The sequence below is a fragment of the Haliotis cracherodii genome, unplaced genomic scaffold (assembly GCF_022045235.1).
Source record: "Haliotis cracherodii isolate W230 unplaced genomic scaffold, xgHalCrac1.p SCAF_7, whole genome shotgun sequence".
Lineage (NCBI taxonomy): Eukaryota > Metazoa > Mollusca > Gastropoda > Lepetellida > Haliotidae > Haliotis > Haliotis cracherodii.
The window spans coordinates 54811680-54834325 of NW_027266330.1; the positions used below are offsets into that span (position 1 = coordinate 54811680).

The following is a 22646-nucleotide window of genomic DNA, read 5'->3' on the forward strand; positions in this document are numbered from 1 at the left end:
AAAATCAGTTAACTCCCTTGCCTCGGGAAGATGTGCACTATAAGGCGCAGTAAAAGTTGATTAAACATTGAAAGACTTTAGATCGGTGATTAACAAGAAACATATGTATAATGTGCTGCTGTGGATGCAATGAAAATTAATGCCGTTTTTTATTTTATTTAGTGTGGTCAGTTACTGCAAATCAAGTGCTTCGTACAACGGCAATACAGCCAACACTCCATACTAATAAAGACATTGTACATGGACGATTGTGATATCAAACAAAAGTAATGCGACTGTGAAAGGAAGGGGAAGCTATTAGAGGTAATTAGTGTATAACGCGGGACCATTGAATAGAAATGTCCAGAGTGTCTGAACTAATAGAGCGTATCTATCTGGTATGGGATTCATCTTGTGCTGTATATATTATGTCCTCTGATACCATCTGTCCCGTGAAACCGGTATTATTTATTTGGATCTGTTCACACAGGAAAGAGAACTGATATGAGGATAAGGACCGGCTATATATAGCTTTGTACTTTGGTTTGCTAACTGTATTGGGCTTGCTGTGCTTCAAGGTAAGTGAGCTGCGCCTGTTTATTTCCAATTTCTCTTTGTCTCGAAAGTGCGTCTACCTTTCAATTATTTAATTGTCTGAACACACGGACAATAACATCTGTTCATGTTGATTACTTGATGTAAGTACTGCACTATAGGTCGTTGACTTCACAAAGCTGCCTTCTTGGAAACGGTATGTCACTCACTCACTCACTCACTCACTCACTCACAGTTTACAAACAGTTAAGAAATTACCAATTTTTGCCGACTTCTTGAGGTTTCCATTGTGTTGTCTCGAATATCTTACGAGAGCGAGAGGCCTCGAGACTATGTAGTCATCAATCCATAACGAAAATAATAAAAATTCTATGATGGTGACGTAGATCATATTCTATCACAGTAAACTAATTGGCAAATGTTGTTTCTGTGAGTGGAAGAAGGCTATGTCAGGAATATGTGAGAACACGGGACGCCTGAAGCTGTTCTAACACAAAAACACTTCTCTAATATGATTAAAAGATGAACAATACTTTATGTTTTAGGTGTACACAGGCTTTAGCATTCTTTTTTAGATCGCGCCTCAGTTGACTTCTTATAAAAAACGCAAAGCAATATAATTGTTCTCCACGTGATCAAATGGCAGTCCGTAAATACAGGGATTTATTCAGGGAATTTCAAGGAAGTCAAACAGAAAACATACAACAGCAAATAATCGGAATATGAATATTCTGTGAAACATACCCAGTTTCACCTCGCGTTGTTGTCGGGCGTGTTTGGGACGGGCGGGTGGCGGGATTTATCAACGGATAATGTACTACCACTCAATCACTGGGTATCTGTCGAGGCGGTTGTCATTAATAGCACCAGGCTCTAATGAGCAATGGCCATATACACATCGATCTACTTGCTGCTTGAATGACACGGATGGCGCTATCGCATGTTGTTGTAGCTCCACATATGGCCCTGGTGAGCAATGGTTATTATATATGGAGGTATTACGTTTTGTTGTAGCCACAGGTAGACCATACAACACTATAGCACTATACCAGCCAAATACTTACAACAATGCTGAAACCACTAAATAACATAAATACAACATGTATAGGTACAATATGTAACATGATCATCAAAGGAACTTGCCCAATGAACTATACAGTATAATTAAACATCAGTTATGTTTGTTGTTTAATGCCGCTCTCAGCAATATTCCAGCTATATGACGGCGTCTGTAAATAATCGAGTCTGGAACAGACAATCCAGTGATTGACATCATGAGCATCGATCCACGCAATTGAAATACGATGACATGCATCAACCAAGTCAGCGAGCCTGACCACCTGATCCCGTTCGTCGCCTCTTACGACAAGCATAGTCGCCTTTTACGGCAAGCTTGGGTTGCTGAAGACCTATTCTATCCCGGAATCTTCACGGGACAGGCAGGGGTTGAAGAATATCTATTCTATTCTACCCCGGATCTTCTCGGGTCATATGCGTTATTAGTAATGGCGGACATGGCATATAATATAACACCATTTAATACTCTGCCAGCAAAATAATTTATACATCAATGCTTGTGGTGGCTCACATATTTAGCATGGCGAAGAGATCAGACCAAGACTATGACCGACCCAGATGAGGTGAAATTGGGTTTAACGTCGCGTCCAAGGTGCATGCACGTGTGTCTGTGTGTGTGTGTGTGTGTGTGTGTGTGGCTGCTTGTACTAGTCCAGACTGATGCCAATTTATAGTGCTAGCTCACTGAGATACCATGACGCAGTTTAACATGAATACCCCACTCAGACTCAGTATACTGACTCCGAGCCGACCAGTCCTTGTTTTAGCCCCTTCATGCCGAGCACCAGACAGGATAACTAACAAGTACCGTCTTTTAACGTCTTTTGGCATGACCCGACCAAGATGTAAACCATAGCGTAGAAGTAGCCGCAGAAACTAGCTTACTTGAGTTAGTTAAGTTGTGTTAGTGTCAACACACACGTATATAAGGGAATACATATGAAATATTTAGGCTCAGATAAGTGTCAATTTAATTTGACATAACTAAATACATTTTTTAATAACCCAACAAAATGCTATACATACATCACGTAGCAACTTTAACACGGATCTGTAAACTTTGCAACACTGTATTATTTTGTAATATTATAATTTTACATTTTTCTAAACTATGTCTGTACACGGCTACAGACGATGATGCGGACATGGCTGGTGTTAGCAGTGTTTATGGCATGGGGGACGTCCTACTCGGTAAGTAACAGCGTGGGGGACGTTCTACTCGGTAAGTAACATTGTGGACGGCGTTCTACTCAGTAAGTAACACTATGGGGGACCTTCTAATCGGTAAGTAACACCGTGGGGGTGCTCTACTCGGTAAGAAACACTGTCGGGGACGTTCTACTCGGTATGTAACACCGTGGGGGTCGATCTACTCGGCAAGTAACACCGTGGGGGATCTTCTACTCCGCAAATGACATCGTAGGGGACGTTCTACTCGGTAAGTAACACCGTGGGGGACGTTCTACTCGGTAAGTAACACCGTGTGTGTCCAGGCAGTTTATGCTCAGAAGTTGTTTCACCAAGGTTACATCAGTCAAGGCCTCTGTAAAATGTTTTATGGTCGACATGTGAAGTACATTTCGATACTTGACGCAACAGTGACACATATGATGACCAATTCAATTTCCTATTTTGACGACCCGTGAAGATTCGGGGTAGAATAGGTCTTCAGCAACCCATGCTTGCCGTAAAAGGTGACTATGCTTGTCGTAAAAGGCGACGAACGGGATCGGGTGGTCAGGCTCGCTGACTTGGTTGATGCATGTCATCGTATCCAAATTGCGTGGATCGATGCTCATAATGTTAATCACTGGATTGTCTGTTCCAGTCTCGATTATTTACAGACTGCCATCTCATAGCTGAGATATTGCTGAATGCGGCGTTAAACAACAAACGAACCAACCAACCAACCCTGTTTTGACTCGTACCATATGTTCCCGTGTTTTTAGGTGAAAACTTGACTTGACTTTGCATGGGTTTGTGACGGGTGCCACTGGTGAGGCAAGATACGCATTTGATAGTGATTCAGAAACGCATACTGCGGGTTGAAAAGGTCCCAATTAACCTATGCTGGTCGTTAGAGACAACTCAATGGATGACGTGGTCTGTTCAGTGACGTTGTTTACTGTGTGTCGTTGGACGCCGGCGGTTTGTCTTCATATACCTGGAATATGGCCGATTGCGGCGAAAAACAACAAACAAACACAGACTCATGACGTCATCATGTCCATGTATGGCTGACGTGTCCCTGTTTTCATGCTTATAATTCAAAAAGAATAAACGTTATTGTTGGGCTTGAGAAAACAGTATTTAGCGACATATGCATATGCTGATTGCCAACCGTGAAGATCTGGTGTAGAATAGGTCTTAAGCAACGTAAGAGGCGACTAACGGGATAGGGTGGTCAGGGTCGCTGACTTGGTTGATGCATGTCATCGTATCCCAATTGCGTGGATCGATGCTCATAACATCAATCACTGGATTGTCTGGGCCAGACTCTATTATTTACAGACTGTCGTAATTTAGCTGGAATATTGCTGAGTGCGGCGTTAAACAACAAACAAACAAACAAACAAACAAACAAACAAACTATGCTGAGTGCATCGGCCTTCACATCTCCTGAGTCTGTTTCTCATTCCAGAGTGCGTCTTCAGCCACAGTCGTTGTTAATAACGGCGTCGTCAACAACGACAGATCAGGCAACTCGGATGAGGCCAGTGGGGAAACGGAGGATGCATCCCATTTCAATAACACGAACTCAGAAAAGGTTAGTATTTCGACGTTCGTTCATCAGTCCCTGACAACGTAAGTGTCAGTTTAGTCTGCGAGGATGCTTAACCTGCCGTTGTGAGTGATTTAAATCCACAACGGAGACCAAGGATCGATTCCCGATTTGGGAAAATGCGTGTGATTCTGATAAAATAATGTTTACAAAGAGGCGTATGTCTCGTACATACTGTGTTAACTTTTCTATAATGTCCTCGAATGTAAACCTTCGCATGATACAGTCTGGTCAGTCCTGTAAAAGTGGCTCCCACCTCTAACATCTGCCAGTTGAGATCAGATAGTCATCCTGGTTCTATTAGCATACGAGGGCACGGGTGGCCTTGGGCACGCCAGAAACCTATGAGTGTGGGTTCGAATCCCGGTTCGGGCGATTATGTTTCTAGGTTTGTCAGCACCATACCCATGCTCGTTGGTTTCACCTTAGTGGTAAACGTCTGAGACCTGCATCACTTCGGGCTTTCCTCCCACATTAAGCTGACACGCCGCGATGTACCTGGAGTACTGTTAAAAGCGGCGTTAAACCCAACTCACTCACTCTGTTAGCATACCCGATGGTGTAAATCGTAGCCTCTTGTGCCTGGTCAACCTTAACTCGATTTCAAGAGTTGCTTTGTTGGTTAACGCCGCACTATAATATATGAAGGCGACCTGTAAAAAATACATTTTTTTACCAGAAAAAACAGTGATTGATATTATGAGCAACATAAGGGTCGTACCGGTAGGGTTACGATGACGCGTAAACAAGTCCATGCAGCAAACTCTTACAACAAACATCTATTACTCGGGATTGAAGGGGGCACGGGTGGCCCAGTCGTCTAAGGCGCCGCGATTCGCTGTGCAAAGTTGCGTCCTTTGGGCACGCCAGAAACCTATGATTGTGGGTTCGAATCCGGTTCACCCCGATTATGTTTCTAGGTTTGTCGGCACCATTCCCGTGCTCGTGGGTATGGGACCTACATCACTTCGGATTTTCCCCCCACATTGAGCTGACACGCCGTGATATAACTGGAATACGGTTAAAAGCGGCGTTGAACCCAACTCACTCACTCACACACTCACTCACTACTCGGGATTGAAGCATGGTTGGCTGTGGCGTAAAACATCACTCACTCACTCACCGTTGAACGTGACCGTGTTGGGGTTGATTTACTACAGGGAGAAAGTGGAGGCGCCGGATCCAGCAACGGTTCAAGGTCACGTCGACTTATATCCAAGGACGAAGACGATCATTGGCCAAAGGGCATCGTCCCGTACATCTTCATGGATGACCTAGGTATGTAACGCCGGCACGAGAATGACATCCATTCACGGAATATATTATCATCAGAAAGCCTTGGTCCGTGTGAGACAATGTTGATTCCTTACTTACAGCGATAAATATATATGCTACTCAATGTTACAATAAGGTGGATATTGTCATAATTAATAGAATAATGTGTCAGAATTCTCTGTGTAGAGTTGTTTCCCTTAGTAATGTAAGGATCCTGAAATATTGAAAGCTTAAAGGCATGTCATATATACACTTCTAAACGTTTTCCTACATATCCGTGTCACAATAAAGTGATTATTGTAACAATTAATAGTATGGTATGAAAGTAATCGATGTGTAGAGTTCTTTTCTTTAGTTATGTAAGGATCCCGAGAACATATTTAGAACATAAAAACTTGTCACCTCGCTCAAAATAGGCAAATTGCACTTCCTCAGATTCATTAAAAATGTTACGGCCTAGCTATTTTAGTAACATGTCTGTACCAAAAAATCCCACCTACAAAAATCCCACAAAAATATTCTCTTTGCCGCTTACTAAATTCAAAGCCCAGATTTGAACGAAATACCTTTCTTCAAATAACTAAAATCAGCAAAACCCTCACCATATGTTCATGAATTTTTATCAAATAGTGATTATATCAGGTGTTCGTCAAAGAGGGTGGGCGTGTATCCTGTCCCACTGGTGGCACCCACCACAAACACATGCAAAGGCAAGACAATTGTTCAACCGAAAAAAACACGAAGCATATGGTACAAGTCAAAACAGGGAATTGTATCGGGCATACGTTTTGTCAGATCGGGTGGTCAGGCTCGCTGACTTGGTTGATGAATGTCATCGTGTCCCAACTGCGTGGATGGATGCTCATGATGCCAAACACTGGATTGTCTGGCCCAAACTCGATTATTTACAGACCGCCGTCATATAGCTGGAATATTGCGGCGTTAAACAACAAACAAAAACAAACAAAAATTTTGAAAGCTTTGATGAGGCCTTGGATGTTTTTGAGCAAGATTCCAGGACGCTCACTGTTTACTAATCTGTCAAGAAATAGCATCTTTAGCGATGTGCCATGTGACGCTACACTCTTAAGGTGACGTCCCGTTTTGACGTTACTATGCAATGACGTTACAGCAATGAAACGTTTTGACCTTGCCCTCGATCACATCCTGACAAACCAACGAGTTCGGTGTGTTGACTGGTGTACGTGACATTGGTAGAATGAAATGAAGTAAAATGTGGCAAACATGAAAATCACTGGGGCTAGACTTGAACGTTTCAGGTTTCAAGTTTCAAGTTTGTTAACGTTGTTTGCTTGTTTGTTGTTTAACGCCTGACCACCCGATCCCGTTAGTCGCCTTTTACGATAAGCATAGTCACCTTTTACGGAAAGCATGTGTTGCTGAAGACCTATTCTACCCCAGATCATTACGGGTCATCAGGCTAAGTAAACGACTTTGTCAATCGCCCAATGGCTGATCAAGAAAGCAATACTCCTCAGAGACATTATGTTCATAATAATTTGATAATATGTATCGGTATTTGGGTTACTGATTTGGGGACAAAATATTTTTCGGCCACTGCAATGACGTATTCACTCTGAGCCTAATTGGCATCAGATGTCTAGGGTCACGAGGTCAGTATAGAATGTGATAATTTCACAGATTGTGTTTTGTTGAAGGCGACGACGCCCGCTATGAAATCTCCATTACCCACAAGCGGATCGAGAAGTACACCTGCATCCGGTTTGTACCGTGGGTCAAGAACGTCACCATGGCAACGTATGACCTTTCACACGAGGGTCATCTGAACTACGTCAATGACCCCGGGTACGACATCTACCACGTTGTTATATTTGTGATCCGCAAAAGTAACCGAAACTAAAATTGTGTTGAATATTCACCCCAATAACTTGTATCAATACAACTTGTATCAATGCATTCATCACACTCAGTCCTATGCAATGCAGGGGGGCACGGGTGACCCAGTCGTCTAAGGCGCCGCAATTCGCTGTGCAGAGTGGCGTCCCTTGGGCACGCCAGAAACCTATGATTGTGGGTTCGAATCCCGGTTCCCCCCGATTATGTTTCTAGGTTTGTCAGCACCACACCCGTGCTAGTGGGTGTCTCCGAAGTGGTAAACGTCTGAGACCTGCATCACTTCGGGCTTTCCTCCCACATTAAGCTGACAAGCCGTGATATAACTGGAATACTTTTAAAACCCAACTCACTCACTCACTATACATTGTAGCCACTGAGTTGCTGACAAGCGTTACCCATCCTGTCAAACGAAGCGTTACTTTAGGACGACCGTTAATATTTCCTTGAGGGGTACTAGGAGTTTTGTTTGGGACGAAATATCTGTCCAGGTAGCAATTTAAAACATGGAGTGGTTACTCTGTGTGATGGAGCCAAGCAGATTTTCTCATTGTTCCAGCATGCATGGTTTATTTTTGTGAGTGAGTGAGTTGGGTTTAACGCCGCTTTTAACAGTATTCCAGTTATATCACGGCGTGTCAGCTTAATGTGGGAGGAAAGCCCGAAGTGATGTAGGTCTCAGACGTTTACCACTTAGGTGAACCGATTTAAATCAGATCAGGGCATCAGACTTTTTTCAATTTTCTCTTTACGGAAATAGTTTGTTTTCCGATTGCTCCCTCATTGATTTGGCGAATAATAAGAGGCAAATAAAATAGTTGGATCACATGCATTGGTTATAGTAGTGTATACTATTGTCTCTACACACATGTTTAGTGAGAACAAGCCTTCTCGAACAGACGTATATAAATGTACGTGGTATTATAAATATCACACTCAGATATATACTCTTATAATACTCTACTCCGACATATATTTTCTTCAAACCAGGCATATCAAAATTGTGCCAAATTTCTTTCAGTGCATTTTTTGTCAGAAGAAAATCTGTAAACAATGAAAAAATATAGAAGGTCCACATTTTCTTCGTTCATTGCTTCAGTTGCTGGTCCAATATCGGGTTCGGGCCCAGCGAGGGTGGCAGGAACATCGCTTGCTGCTCCAGGGTATGGGCCTCCACACTTTCGGATTTCGGATTAGAGAAGGTCCAAGCGTCCTTTGATTGTCATGGGGGTACCTCATGGATCGGAGACCGCCTCCGTGGTCTAGTGGTAGAGCGTCCGCCATGAGAGCAGAAGGTCCGGGGTTCGATCCCCGACCGCGTCATACCAAAAGACGTTAAAAGATGGTACTTGTTGTTACCCTGTCTGGCGCTCGGCATTTAGAGGCTAAAACAAGGACTGGTCGGCTTGGAGTCAGTATAGTGTGTCGAAGTGAGGTATTCATGTCAAACTACGGCATGGTATCTCAGTGGGCTAGCACTATAAATCGGCATCAGTCCGGACAAGTACAAGCAGCCACACAAACACACATGTGCATGCACGTGCATGTGATATTGCTGGAATATTGCTAAAAGCGGCGTAAAACTATACTCACTCACTCATGGATCGGATGGTGGTCATTCTGGCTGACTTTGTTGATTACGTGGTTTCTCATGACCCCGCCACTATTTTGTGTTACGTTTTTTTTCACATCGGTATATGCCGCAAAATATGCCAACAATTTGTCCTCAAAATGACGGTCATATCGGAAAGGGTAGTGACTCAAATCAGATAAAATGCAAGAGGAATAAAATGAACCAATTTAATTAAAATCAGATCTTAGTTCTCGCTCTCGGGAAACAAAGATCTAAGAACATCCCATTACGGGTCACGTCAGGACGACTTTTCATCCGACCAATCAACGCGTCGCTTACCAGATCATGAAAGTGATAGTCGGAATTTTTTTCTAATCATGCAACCTCGGAAACGTTAACAAGGGGTATTCCGAACGACAGTTACGACCCGTACGACTGATTCCAGCAAAATTATCGTCTATCTCTAGCTTTTAAACGTAGGAGGCGTTGCACAGTACGTGGGAAGCACTGCCATACAATCGCAACCATAAATTAGAAATTTTGGAATGTTCGTTTGGTCAGTTTTTGATATTTTAATCGAGAACTGTGTCGACATATTTTTCAAGCATAGTCTGAAATGGAAGTCGCCAGGTTGAAACGAGTGCCGTAAAGCTTGAGCAAGCTGCTTTCTAATTGGCTGATGTCGACTTCTTGTTAGTCGTTTCAGTGATCGGTCAAAGTTCGAGAAAGGTTGCTCTGACGTGACCCGTAATCGGATGTCCTCAGATCTTTGTTTAGCGGCAGCGAGAACTTAGATCTGATTTTAATGAGATTGAACATAAACCGTCTGTTCTGAAGTGTGCACATCTCTCTTCCTTTCCAGCACTACTGCACGCACGAGGTGGGCCACGCTCTTGGATTTCCTCACGAGCACATCAGCCCAAAGCGAGTTGGATATGTCCGTCCCAATTTCCAAAACGTTGATTCGTGTGAGTAATTTAAGTGATATGCGAAATAATGAAGTTTGAAGGAGTACACACGGAGCATGTTACAATGGATTGGAATTCTGGTCCATCTGCTTATTGTTTAATTACACGCCTTCCGGAAGTATTTGTTTGTTTGTTTGTTTGTTGTTTAACGCCGCACTCAGCAATATTCCAGCTATATGACGGCGGTCTGTGTAAATAATCGTTTCTGGACCAGACAATCCAGTGATTGACATCATGAGCATCGATCCACTCAATCCTCTTAAAGTCGCCTTTTACGGCAAGTATGGGTTGCTGAAGCTGAAGACCTATTCTACCCCGGATCTTCACGGGTCCCTTCCGCAAGTAGTCCGGGCATACATTGGGCACACGTATTGCTGTCGTACAACATTAGTGAAAAGTTCCCCTCTGACGCCAGAGTGTTGTAATGTGATAGTCACTGTAGCGAGTGGATCAGATTGCTATATGAAGTCCACCTTCCCCCCAGGCGAGGTCATTGAGGAGTGAGTTAATCTTGTTTGACACCACACTCTTCCACCTGTATCACCAACTAAAATATATTCCGAGTTCGAATCCCGGTTCGTCCCGATTATATTTCTAAGAATATCAGCACCGTACCCGTGCTCGTGGTGTTCACCGAAGTGGTAAACGTCTGAGACCTGCATCACTTCGGGCTTTCCTCCCAGATTAAGCTGACACGCTGTATTATATCTGGAATATTGTTAAAAGCGGCGTTAAACCCAACTCACTGATTTTTTAAAGCAATCTATTTCGCAACGTCCATGCATTCTACGATTTGTGTTTCTTACCTATCTGTGACATCACGATGCAATAGCAATGTTTTACACGTCACTTGATTTATGTTGAGATTTTGTTTTTGTTGGTTTCCACAGCAAACTGGGGAATATACATAAAGAAAAGTCCGAGCAAATATGAAGACCTGAGATTTGACATGACCAGCCACATGCATTATGACGATACAGTATGTGTACTCTACTCTATTCCTCTTCCTACAAAGGGCGATCGGGTAGCCTAGTGGTTAAAGCGTTCGCTCATCACGCCGAAGACCCGAGTTCGATTCAGGACATGGGTACAATGTGTAAAGCCCATTTCTGGTGTCTCCCGCCGTGATATTGCTGGAATATTGCTAAAAGCGGCGTAAAAACATACTCACTCACTCTTCTTCCTACAATGCGGAGCGGTGTGGTAACCTTGTGGTTAAAGCGCCAAAGACCTGGGTTCGATTCTCCACCTTGGTACAATGTGTGAAGTCCCACGCGGTGATATTGCTGGAGTTCTGCTAAAAGCGGCGTAACCATAATCACATTGACCGGTAATCCAGTAACTCGTGGATGCTTCCTTGAACCAATACAAGGGCATAGATCGGTAGTCTAGTAACACCTGGTTGCTTTCTTTGACCAATTTTGGGGCAGAGATCGGTAATCCAGTTACGAATGGTTGCTTTCTTTAACCAACACAAGGGCATAGATCAGTAATCCAGTAACACATGGTTGCCACATTTAACCAATACAAGGGCATAGATCGGTAATCTAGTAACACATGATTGGTTCCTTGAACCAATATAGGGGCATAGATCGGTAATCCAGTAACACGTGGCTGCTTCCTTTAACCAATACAGGCACATAGATCGGTAATCCAGTAACACATGGTTGCTATATTTGACCAATACAGGGACATTGATCGATAAGCTATTAACACATGGTTGCTTCCTTTTGCCAACACTGTCATGTCCTAGATGCTGGTGTCCACATATTTTTGTAGAACATAGACCAATAGTTCCAGGCAGTTCTTCTACGATTCTTTCAGGGTTTCTCCAAGAATGGCTGGTACACGCAGACAGTGTTGTTCCGAGACCTGCAGCCTATGCTGGAGAACAGGGGCAACGTCTACTACTCCTGGCACACCCTGGCCCACGCCTACAGCTGCACGGGTACGTCCACACAAGACCCCATGGGGTTCCAGGTCATGATCGGCACCAGCTAGTGAGCTGAAGACGGCTGGTAATATTTTGAAAAAGACATCTGTACCTGAAAATACAGATAATTTAATTTCGGTTTCTGTAAACAAATTGTGTATGTTTTGAAGCGCTGACTGAAAATATATTCTGCCTCCAACAATGCAATGCATGCGATGGCCGAGATGATGCCTCTGTAATATGAGTATTCAAAAAAAAACATTTAGATGCCTTGTGTACTGTGTTCTATTTGTGTTCTATTTTCAGAGGAGAAGTGTCCAAGTGGGGCAGCTGTGACGTGCGTCAACGACGGCTTCGTCTCCTACATCGACGACAGCACGTGCGCATGTATCTGCCCACCAGGACTGGATCCAGCCACGGGCTGCTCTGACGTCATAAAACAGGGTGAGTAGAGGATTGAAGGCTTATGTGACGTCATAAAACAGTGAGTAGGGAAACAAGTGCTGCTATGACGTCATAAAACAGCGAGTAGGAAATCAAGGGCTGATTTGACGTCATAAAACGATGAGTAGAGGAGCAAGAGCTGCTATGACGTCATAACATAGCTAGTGGGGATCGAGGGGTTTTGCTGTGACGTCATAAGACAGGGTAAGAAGAGGATTGAAGGCTGATGTGACGATATAAAACAGTGAGTAGGGAAACAAGTGCTGCTATGACGTCATAAAACAGTGAGTAGGAAATCAAGGGCTGCTATGACGTCATAAAACAGTTAGTGGGGATCGAGGGGTTTTGCTGTGACGTCATAAGACAGTGTGTGAAGAAAAGCAAGGCCTGCTATAACGTCAAAGAACAGGTAAGTTGGGGATAGAGTGCTGCTAGGTCGTCATAAAGCAGTTAGTAGGAAACCAAGAGCTGCTATGACGTCATACGACAGTGAGATTGGAAGCATGTTCTGCAATGACGTCAAAAAACAGTTAGTTGGAATCGAGGGGTTTTGCTGTGACGTCATAAGACAGGGTGAATAGAAAGGCAAGGCCTCCTATGACGTCAAAGAACAGATGAGTTAGGGATAGAGTGCTGCTAGGTCGTCATAAAGCAGTTAGTAGAAAACCAAGAGCAGCTATGACGTCAAAGAACAGGCGAGTTGGGGATAGAGTGCTGCTATGACGTCATAAAACAGTTAGTGGGAGATCAAGGGCTGCTATGACGTCACAAAACGTGAGTAGGGGATCGAGGGTGTTTGCTGTGACGTCATAAAACAGGGTAAGTAGGGGATTAGGGAGTAAGTGTTTTTTTATGGAATTATTACCACGCTGTCTCTCCCCCTTGTAGTGCCCGCTCCCACTAAATGGCCTGTAGGGACGTACGCCATGCCGTCCCCTACTGACGGATGTCCCGGTGACGTATTCCTAGACGGCTTTGTACAACACACCAGTGATGGGGGCAGCACACAAAGCGCCACCGTGCACGTCAAGGGGGAGTTCACACCCAGCAGCTACACGTACCACTTCTGTGTAAAGGACAGTTCCACCAGTGATGACGCTGACACAGCAGAATGGGGCCCCGGTAGATACTGCATACTCAAGAAAGGAGATTGTCCTACTGGTAAGTGTGACGTATATATCTACATGTGTACTTGTAATACACAATACAGACATCTGGAGTATGCATGGCGACTCAGGACCCTGTGATCATAGGGTCTCATCCCCTTGCTTAGGTTTCTAGATTTACAAGGACAACATCCATGCTCAAGGGTTCTGCCAAAGTGGTAAAACGTCAAAGGTCTGCGTTTCTTCGGTGAGTGAGTAAGTGAGTGAGTTGGATTTAACACCGCTTTTAACAGTATTACAGTTATATCATGGCGTGTCAGCTTAATGTGGGAGGAAAGCCCGAAGTGATGCAGGTCTCAGACGTTTACCACTTCGGTGAAACCCACGAGCACGGGTATGGTGCTGACAAACCTAGAAACAAAATCGGGGCGAACCGGTATACGAACCCATAATCATAGGTTTCTGGCGTGCACAGCGAATCGGCGTTTCTTCGGGATTTCCTCTCACATTAAGCAGACACGCAGTCATAAAGCAGAAGCGGTGTACAACACAGAAACACGTCAGACACTCTAACGAGGTCTGGATCATGAACTATGTACCCTCCGCCCCTATACCGTTCCATGTGATAACAGTATTTCGATCTAGTTTCGATCCATGACCGCGTAGTACCAACGTTAAAAGATTGCACTTGTTGTTACCCTGCCTGACGCTGGCCTTGGGGTCAGTATAATGTGTTTGAGTTGTGTAGTGCAATCTGTAATCTGACAGCGATGTTTTTGCTTTGATTTTGAAAAAAAATAAATGACGTTACCACGTCCGATTTATTTGAAAGGAGGTTATGTATGTGTGCTATCTCGACATGTCCACGGACGCCTATAAGAGAAAATCACACGTGTCTCTTTGCGCAATGGACCGCCTCCGTCCGGAGAGCGGAAGGTTCGATCCCTGGCAGCGTCATACCAAAAGACTTAATAGATGGTACTTGTTGTTACCCTGTCTGGCGCTCGGCATTAAGGGGTTAAAACAAGGACTGGTCGGCTCGGAGTCAGTATACTGTGTCTGAGTAGGGTGTTCATGTTAAACTGCGGCATGGTATCTCAGAGGGCTAGCACTATAAATCGGCATCAGTCCGGACTAGTACCAGCAGCCGCCAACAGACACATGCATGCTGTATAAGTGCAATAACCTTGGACGCGACGTTAAACCCAATTTCACCTCACCTCACCGTTGCGCAATGTTCATCAGTTTCAACACCTGGTTTATTACTTATTTCATACACTGTTAAAATTCAGCATGGGTATTGTGAATAAATAAATGTCTGATGAAAAGTGGCGTCTGTAAATATTCTACTCAGAAGTTTAAGACCACCCGATTGTGTCATACTACTGTGGTTAATCTGCCATAGTTAATCTGTCATGGCATAACAGATAAACTATAGCAACATGAGAAAATCGGGTGATCCCCAACTTCTTTTGAGTAGTATATATTGATAGTTATACGCTGGTGAAAAAGAATAAGGGAAAATGAAAAATATAGGGAAATAAGTTTAATTGTCAGTACATTTGAAAAATCACGCATAAAAATTCAACACATGTCATTTGAAGGCTGGCAACCTTTGATAGAATATAATTTTACTGTGTCTAAAACGAAGTGTTCCCTTATTAATTTCCGTCAGTATATAATCTTAAAATATAAGCTAATATGTATATTCTACGGACTCATTATAATGTAATATTGGGTTTATCAACAGGTTTGTCGGAATCATACCCGTGCTCGTGGGTTTCAGCAAAGTGGTAACCATCTGAGTCCTGCATCACTTCAGGCTTTCCTCCCCACGTCATGCTGACACGCCGTGATATCACTGAAATGCTGCTCAAAGTGGCGTTAAACCACTCACTCACTCACTCACTCACTCACGCTCAATTGGTTTTATCCCATGTATGATAAAAAACTCGCTTCCACAATTCCTGTTCCAGGTTTTGAAAGCGGATACGTCAAATACGACAACCTTGCGGGAACCGCAACAAATGCATCTGGATCCCTACCCGACGGCGTTTACGATGCAGACACTCGTTTCGATTTCTGTTGCCGTGACGACGGCTTCCCTATTGTCCCACTCAAACTCCCCAACACCGAACCCTTCATCCTGTTCCTTCACAATGGAGAAGCCGAGACCTGTCAAGAAGTTGATGGTAAGACGGTTTCTGATTCATCTTTACGAGTTTCTTTGCGTCATATGTTCGTGATTGATGGAGCTGTCACGTCACTGGATCAGTATTGAAATATCCGATTATTTTTTGTGGCCATTAATCTTACTTCCGCCAAAGGTCGGACACGTTTGCAAGTAGGATCAGTCTATACATAAAGCAAAGATGTTGCAGCTCACGGGAAGCCCGGAACCAGTCTACAAGGACAATGACGCAGTATGTGCTATGTTCTTTGAAGGCAATGGGACATCAATGTGAAGAACCGGGTACATTTGTAATTTGATACCGTAATATATTCAATATCGTCATTAAGGGGTTCCTTTGAAACAGATACAGCTTGCAGCAGCTGTATAAAACAAATGCCAGCCTGTGTCGAAGAAATATGCACGGAACAGCACTACCATTTTTCCTCTTCTTTTCATAAATTAACTGCATTTAACAATTACTTCACTTTCCACATTTGAATATATGTTTTATCTATCTTTATGCTTAATTATTTCCATTTGCTGCCTGTCAGCCTTCTTATTTATGTAACGTATTATCCAATATATATAGAAACGGGCTCCGTCCGTCCGTCCTTCCGTCATGTTTCGTTTCCGGAGCATAACTCAGAAATCGTTCAATATTTCTTCATGAAACTTTGCATGTCTGTCAGGTACGTGCTGAAGTGGTGCCTTATGCTATTTAGAAATTTTAGAATTATATATTTTTTACGTTTCCATGGGAACAAGATGGACTTAGGTTCCGTGAGGGTCGGGTTCGTTTCTGGAGCATAACTCAGAAACCGTTCAATATTTTTTCATGAAACTTTGCAGGTTTGTCAGGTACTTCTGTATTGATTATGACAGAGATGAGTGTGCGATAAGATGTTGATATGAAGACTTTTGTGCTGTAGAGTTTTAACATTGTCATTTATGATATTGTCTTGTTTGTTTTTTTCACCATACCATATAACATGGTATGACCACATTGTTAAAAAGCCACGACATAAAATGTGTGTGGCGCTCATGGCAGCCTACTTCCTCGCAGTGAGTGCCGGTAACATGACTTGTAATGTTTTTTCTTTCTCCCACCCTAATGAATCCAGTAGTAAATGTAGTAACTGGTTTTGTCAGTTTGTACTTCCATCATGTTTTTTTTGTAGAGAAGGTTTCATTTTCTTCTTAACCTTCATAGAAATTGTGATTTGCAGCATTTTATTTTTTTTCTTCGGGATATTTTGCATTTACATCAAGTAGATGCTCCTCTGCTGCCTTTTACACCTTACAACATTTTGTATATTTTTAAATGTTTGTGTTTGTGTGATCAAATTTCACTATTGTTGACATAATATACACTTCATTTGCTGGGCAGGAGACTTGGTCACATCAGTGGCAATCTCTTCTTTTTTACAATTTCCATGACAACACGTTCCACCTTGGTTAAGAAAGGTTAGGGTTTGTTTAGATTTAATTATGTCATAAATTCTGCAACAGGGCGTTTTGTGTTGTTGTCAATGTTATATCTGTTGTCAGAACTAATATTCAAAACCGTCGTGTGCAAATAACCCTACAGTTTTTTCCAACTACCAATAAAATGCTTTACCATGTATCATATTCACTGAAATGAGCATGAAAATGAAGACCTTCAATAAAAAGAAATATAGTACCGTCAATATTTGTATTTTGACAGAGTACACCGTCAAAGCTTTTTCCGTTTTTCATAATAACAAATTAACAAATTAGAAAAATATGAATGTTTTCTTAAAACTATATGGTTCACATTCAATGGTGAACCGACGCTATCTCTCCCGCAGGGATGTTGGCCTTTCCCGAGTTCCTGAACTTTGACGATGACGACGAAGGTCATGCAGCCTACAACCCTAGCTTGCTGGCAAAGAAGTTCATTTACTGCTACTATGTGCCTGCTGAAAAAGGTCGGTAATATTCTTTCATTAAACTTTCGATAACGACTAAATTGTACTCTTTGACTGTGAGTTTTCTCCTCTCCGCTCTGAATCGTATTTCTCAATCCATAAAGAGTGAATATCTTTCACTAACCTTGAATTCTCACGGTATTGAGGGACTAAGTATGATTGTGTTCGCGGATATACATACCTTTCTCCACTACTCCACAGCTTGTGGTGGCCTGTATGCCTTGACTAAAGAGAATCCCACACAGACAATCACATCTCCTGGCTATCCCAGCTTGTACCCAAACAACCTCGACTGTTTCTGGATTTTTACGGTAAGAAACAACCGACGCCGTGATATAAATATAATACTGTTTGTAACCGTCACTCCCTCACTCACTCACTCGATCACTCACTCACTCACTCACTCACTCAACCGCCCACTCACTCAAATACAAAAGTAGCTAAAAGAGAGATAATACAACAATATTCTGGTTCACCGTCAAATGTTTAAAATGTCCATCAGATTATTTCACTTTGGCCCTAAACGTTTACATCGTGGATGCGAATCCCAGTTCGCTCTGATTAAGTTTCTGGGATTGTCGGCGCTATTCTCGTACTCGTTGGTTTCACAAAATTGGTAAACGTCTCAAAGCTTCTTCACTCCAGGCTTTCCCCCCACTCCAACCAGATCGGTTTGTTGTAACTAGTTTGTAGGGTAATGGTATTTGACTGTACGGGGTTCCTGTTCCTTTAAAGCCCCACCCTGACTATAAATAGCCCGCAAGGTGGCGGTGTTTCAGTTTCGAACAATGACTGACAATGTAAACACAACGGAGTGTCGGGAGACGTTTTTTGAAAACCATACGGGAACCAGATCACCATTGACCGTCAAACTTCGTATCAACTTGAATGACAAACCATGGATACAACAAATGGCTCCACATCAAGATATAAGTCAATAAATTTTCTGTAGTTTTATCCTAAAAAATCGAATCGATCGTGTTTGGCGTCTGCATCGATCACAGTGGGCGGAGCTTATTTACGTTTGCGCTATAAATAGCAAAGCACATGGTCATGTGTACATGTGGCACATTTAATGCATTTGTGGTCAAAGTGTATTGTGTTGTATATTTTTACGGCAGAACAGCAGCAGAACATCAGTTTCAGTTAATGTAACAGTAACGATACTTAAATACGAAATTTACGACGCGATTCTTTCAGTTCAATCCGAAAATTACAGATATTTGTTTAGTTTTGGTCATTTGCAAGATTTGTTAGATTTGTGCCACACAATAATCAGTTTATATTCATAAAACGTAAATTATTACAGAGATTTTTCAACTAGTGTTTAGGAAGGGGCCTAATTTGAAGCACCAGAAGTTGCGCCAATATTTCTCAGCTTGACTACAATAGATGCATATGTTACGTGTTTCAACATAACAATGCACATAAGCAACTGGTAAAAAAGTAACTGAATATACTTGATGTTTTGGCCTACAGAAGGCGTATCCGGATAATATTGTACTTACGATAAACGAAAACTCCAATACACATAGTCCAAGACAACTTTAATTATGAATTTCCTTTTCTTTCACAGAATTTTCACACACAAAACTGAGTTTGATCATTAGATCCACACTTGTTACATGTATTTTTTGTTCGGGGTACTTCGCGCACAAGTTTTAAAATACAATCTGGGATCCCTTTCCCGTTTTGTCCACACCAATCCTTCATTTGCTGCAACGTATAATTCCGTTTCTTCAAGTCCAAGTATCTACGATCTCTCCAAACACTTCGTTTATTTAGCTCAGTCCAGAAACACTGTGTTCGAATCGACGAATTTCTGCAACATGCTGGCCGCACCATTCCCTAACTGCGATTGTCTGTGCCGTGTCACGCATGATTGACAAAAGAAGTGTGAACATACATATTCGGCTTCATCTGGTTCCACAATGAAATCTCGCTGTGACACTGATTCACTACTCCCAAGAATCGGCACTGAATTTGTCAAAGTTTCTGTTGCACTTGCAAGGGCGGGAAGAGAGGCGCCATCTTGTCGATTCGAGTTGTGAATCGGAATGAAGTCATCTTGAATTGGAACTTTCTCCACGATAAAGTCACCAATGTCACAATCGAAATGACCAAAGGCTTCCTGATTATCTCGAATAACTCTTCGTCAAATTAGGATTTACATGAAAATGTTTTGTTGCTCATATTGAAGACCAGCGAAATTGCAAAGTTCTTGTCAGTTGTAAGCAGCAACTCGATGCACTCATGGGGCGTGGTTGCTAGGAGATCGCGAGGTCAGAAAGGGGAAAACAAAAAGTTTTATAAAGTAATAAAAGAAATCCGCAGTGCAATCCCAAAGTACCATGTACAGGATATTTTTGAATAATAATATTCACGAAAAAAAAATCTTTTCTAAAAGCGCAAATTAATTTATTAATTCATCCCAAGGTCGTAACCCTGATCACGTGGTGGGTATTTGGAAGGAATCTTGTGATGAAGCCGTGAATGAGGCCGTGTGTATAACATTGTTGAATTCAACTGACCAGGAAGGTTGTTGAGGCACATTATGACAGATGCTCGTCATGGATGGAGAAAAAAATGTATCTGAGAGAAACATTGTTGCTTTGAGCTTCGCGACAAAACATGTGTTCATGCCGAAGTAGTTTACAAGAGAGGATGAGCTGTGCAGCCAGCGACCTGAATAATAGTAGAGTCATATCCCTGGAATCCGTGACCACTTTATTCCTACCTTTTTTTTATGATGGATTCGTTTAACTGACATGTTTAACTAAAAAAATAGCCCCCATGACCCTCTGGAAAATGACGGCTAACTCTGCCAGAACGCAAAATTCAAAATGGCCGTCGACGCCATTTTGAATAGCATGAAATAGTATATCTATGGAAGAATATCAGCCACAGACACATATAAGGTGTCTAATTCCACTAATTTGAACGTGATAAATCCATTGGAATTGTTATTTTTTACATTAGAAGCAATTATGACCTTGAATTCCAAGATGGCTGCCGGCTGCCATCTTGAAAAACAGAAAATATCATATCTCGAATACTAGATGGGCTACAAGAACAAATGAGGTGTCTTATCTAACTAATTTTAACATGATAAAACTATTGGAATGGTTAATTATATCCTTGGGATCATATTTATCTCAATATTCAAAATGGACACCATATATGAAATTATTTGGGTGTTTGAAATTCTTATAATTATATGAGGAGGTAATACTGTACTAAGAACTACAGAACGCAACTAAAAAGATGCTTTGGAAACTCTTTACAATTATTCACTGCATGAGTCATTGCATGAGCTCTCATCACTGCCGTCATCAGAATCACTAGAAAGATCACTGTCATTATCGTCTGCTGGTGAGATTGCAGGTAAGGTAATTGTTGAAGGTAAAGCAGGCTGTGTGTAACGATCAGGCAGGTAAAGGCCGGCATCACAATGCCAACCATGACCTATTGGAGAGGGGTGACTCTGGAGATCAAAATGCTTTTGCAAATATGCCAAGTAGTTTGCCCGTTCCAAGTGATGACGGAGACTGTCCGAATCAGGTGCAAGTCTGATGGTGCTTTTTTTCTTTTGTGCTCTCCACTTGGATGCCCTGACTTCTCCCAAACTTGAACTTTTGGAATCACAATAGACATAACGAATTACAAATCGTTCCAAGTCCTCTATGACTTCTTGTGTGACTGGAAGTTCTCTACCACAACTTGTTAACAGGTTCTGTGCTTCTTCAGAATGCTGGGTGCGATGTGCAATACTCTTCTTGCCAATCCCATAGAAACCAGAGTTATGGTCACATCCAGTAAGCACATGAATTGGTATAATGCATTCTGCCATTTCCTCGTCACACAAGCATCTAGCAGAGATCAGTTGGTGTTTCTTTTTGATACACATCAGGCCTGGTGTTTTTTTAGCAACATATGCAGCCTGTACATAGTTGTCAGTATCTTCAGTGTCAACGACAACAGCCTCTGTGTAGCCCTCAGACCGAAGCATACTATATGTGGTAAATATGGCTGTGTCTGCCTCTGCTTGGAAACATGTTAACTCTGGCATAAGCTTACCTGTGGTTAGATTCTTTGGACTGCCACCTACTACACAGTAAATGATTTCCACATGAGTTGAAGCAGCAGCTTTCTGGAATGCAGTTTGCAAAAATACCTGCAAGCGGATCTTGTTGCTAGGATTATACAAGATAGAGTGGAAATGTTTCTTTGAAGGAAATTTTTCCTCAGACTTCATGAACACATTGCTGACTGGTTTGGCATTTTGGCGCAGGATACGCTCACTGTCTTTGATTGAATTCTGATCATATTTGTCATTGATGCAAATGATCCGCTCAGCATGCTTGTGCCTTGTAAAAACAGTGTGCACAACCTTATCCGCATAGTCTCCCCATCTGTACTTTGTGCCATCACCCTTTTCTCTGTCTTCAGTGGTTGGAGTAGCCAGGTGCCAGATGAGACCCATATCAACAATAGAGGTATACACATCAGGTTCGGGAACAGGGGTCATAGTAAGTTTCTCCTGGAGTTTACTTTTCTGGACCTTTCGCATGGTTCCATTAACATTGAAGATTGGAAGGCACTCAGATGTAACACGATGCTGCAACACATCTTCAAGTTTGAGGGCACCACTGTTTTCAACAAGCCCAAGGACAGAGGCCAATGCTTTAGATTCCATTTCTCCAGTTTTCTCTTTGAAGTTATCTCCATTTACTGTCTTCAGTTCTTGATTTGCAAAGTTTTGGTGCTTGTTGAGGGGGATACGGTCATTCAGAGATTTCTTTTTAGAATACACTCTCTCTTTCATGAAGTCTTTCACCTTATGTTCACCATCTTCCTTTGCTGATTTCAAATCATCAGCCAGCTTTTCTGAAGCCTGCATTCCTGACTGCAGAGAACGAAGGGTTTGGTTTGTGTGATCAAAGGGATCACAGTCAAA

General features: G+C 42.4%; 1 protein-coding gene across 1 annotated transcript in view; it reads left to right on the plus strand.

Moving 5' to 3' along the window:
• The first annotated feature begins 518 nt into the window (after positions 1-518).
• LOC139449013 (uncharacterized) overlaps positions 519-22646 on the plus strand; it is a 62201-nt gene continuing 40073 nt past the window's right edge. Inside the window, exons 1-14 of the mRNA XM_071230499.1 lie at positions 519-557; positions 2743-2802; positions 4253-4378; positions 5554-5671; positions 7348-7495; positions 8643-8706; positions 9979-10084; positions 10975-11063; positions 11909-12032; positions 12324-12461; positions 13350-13622; positions 15544-15759; positions 17570-17689; positions 17891-18000. Coding sequence (XP_071086600.1) covers positions 2746-2802; positions 4253-4378; positions 5554-5671; positions 7348-7495; positions 8643-8706; positions 9979-10084; positions 10975-11063; positions 11909-12032; positions 12324-12461; positions 13350-13622; positions 15544-15759; positions 17570-17689; positions 17891-18000 — 1689 coding nt within the window. The 5' untranslated portion in view covers positions 519-557; positions 2743-2745. The remainder of the gene's footprint in view (positions 558-2742; positions 2803-4252; positions 4379-5553; positions 5672-7347; positions 7496-8642; positions 8707-9978; positions 10085-10974; positions 11064-11908; positions 12033-12323; positions 12462-13349; positions 13623-15543; positions 15760-17569; positions 17690-17890; positions 18001-22646) is intronic.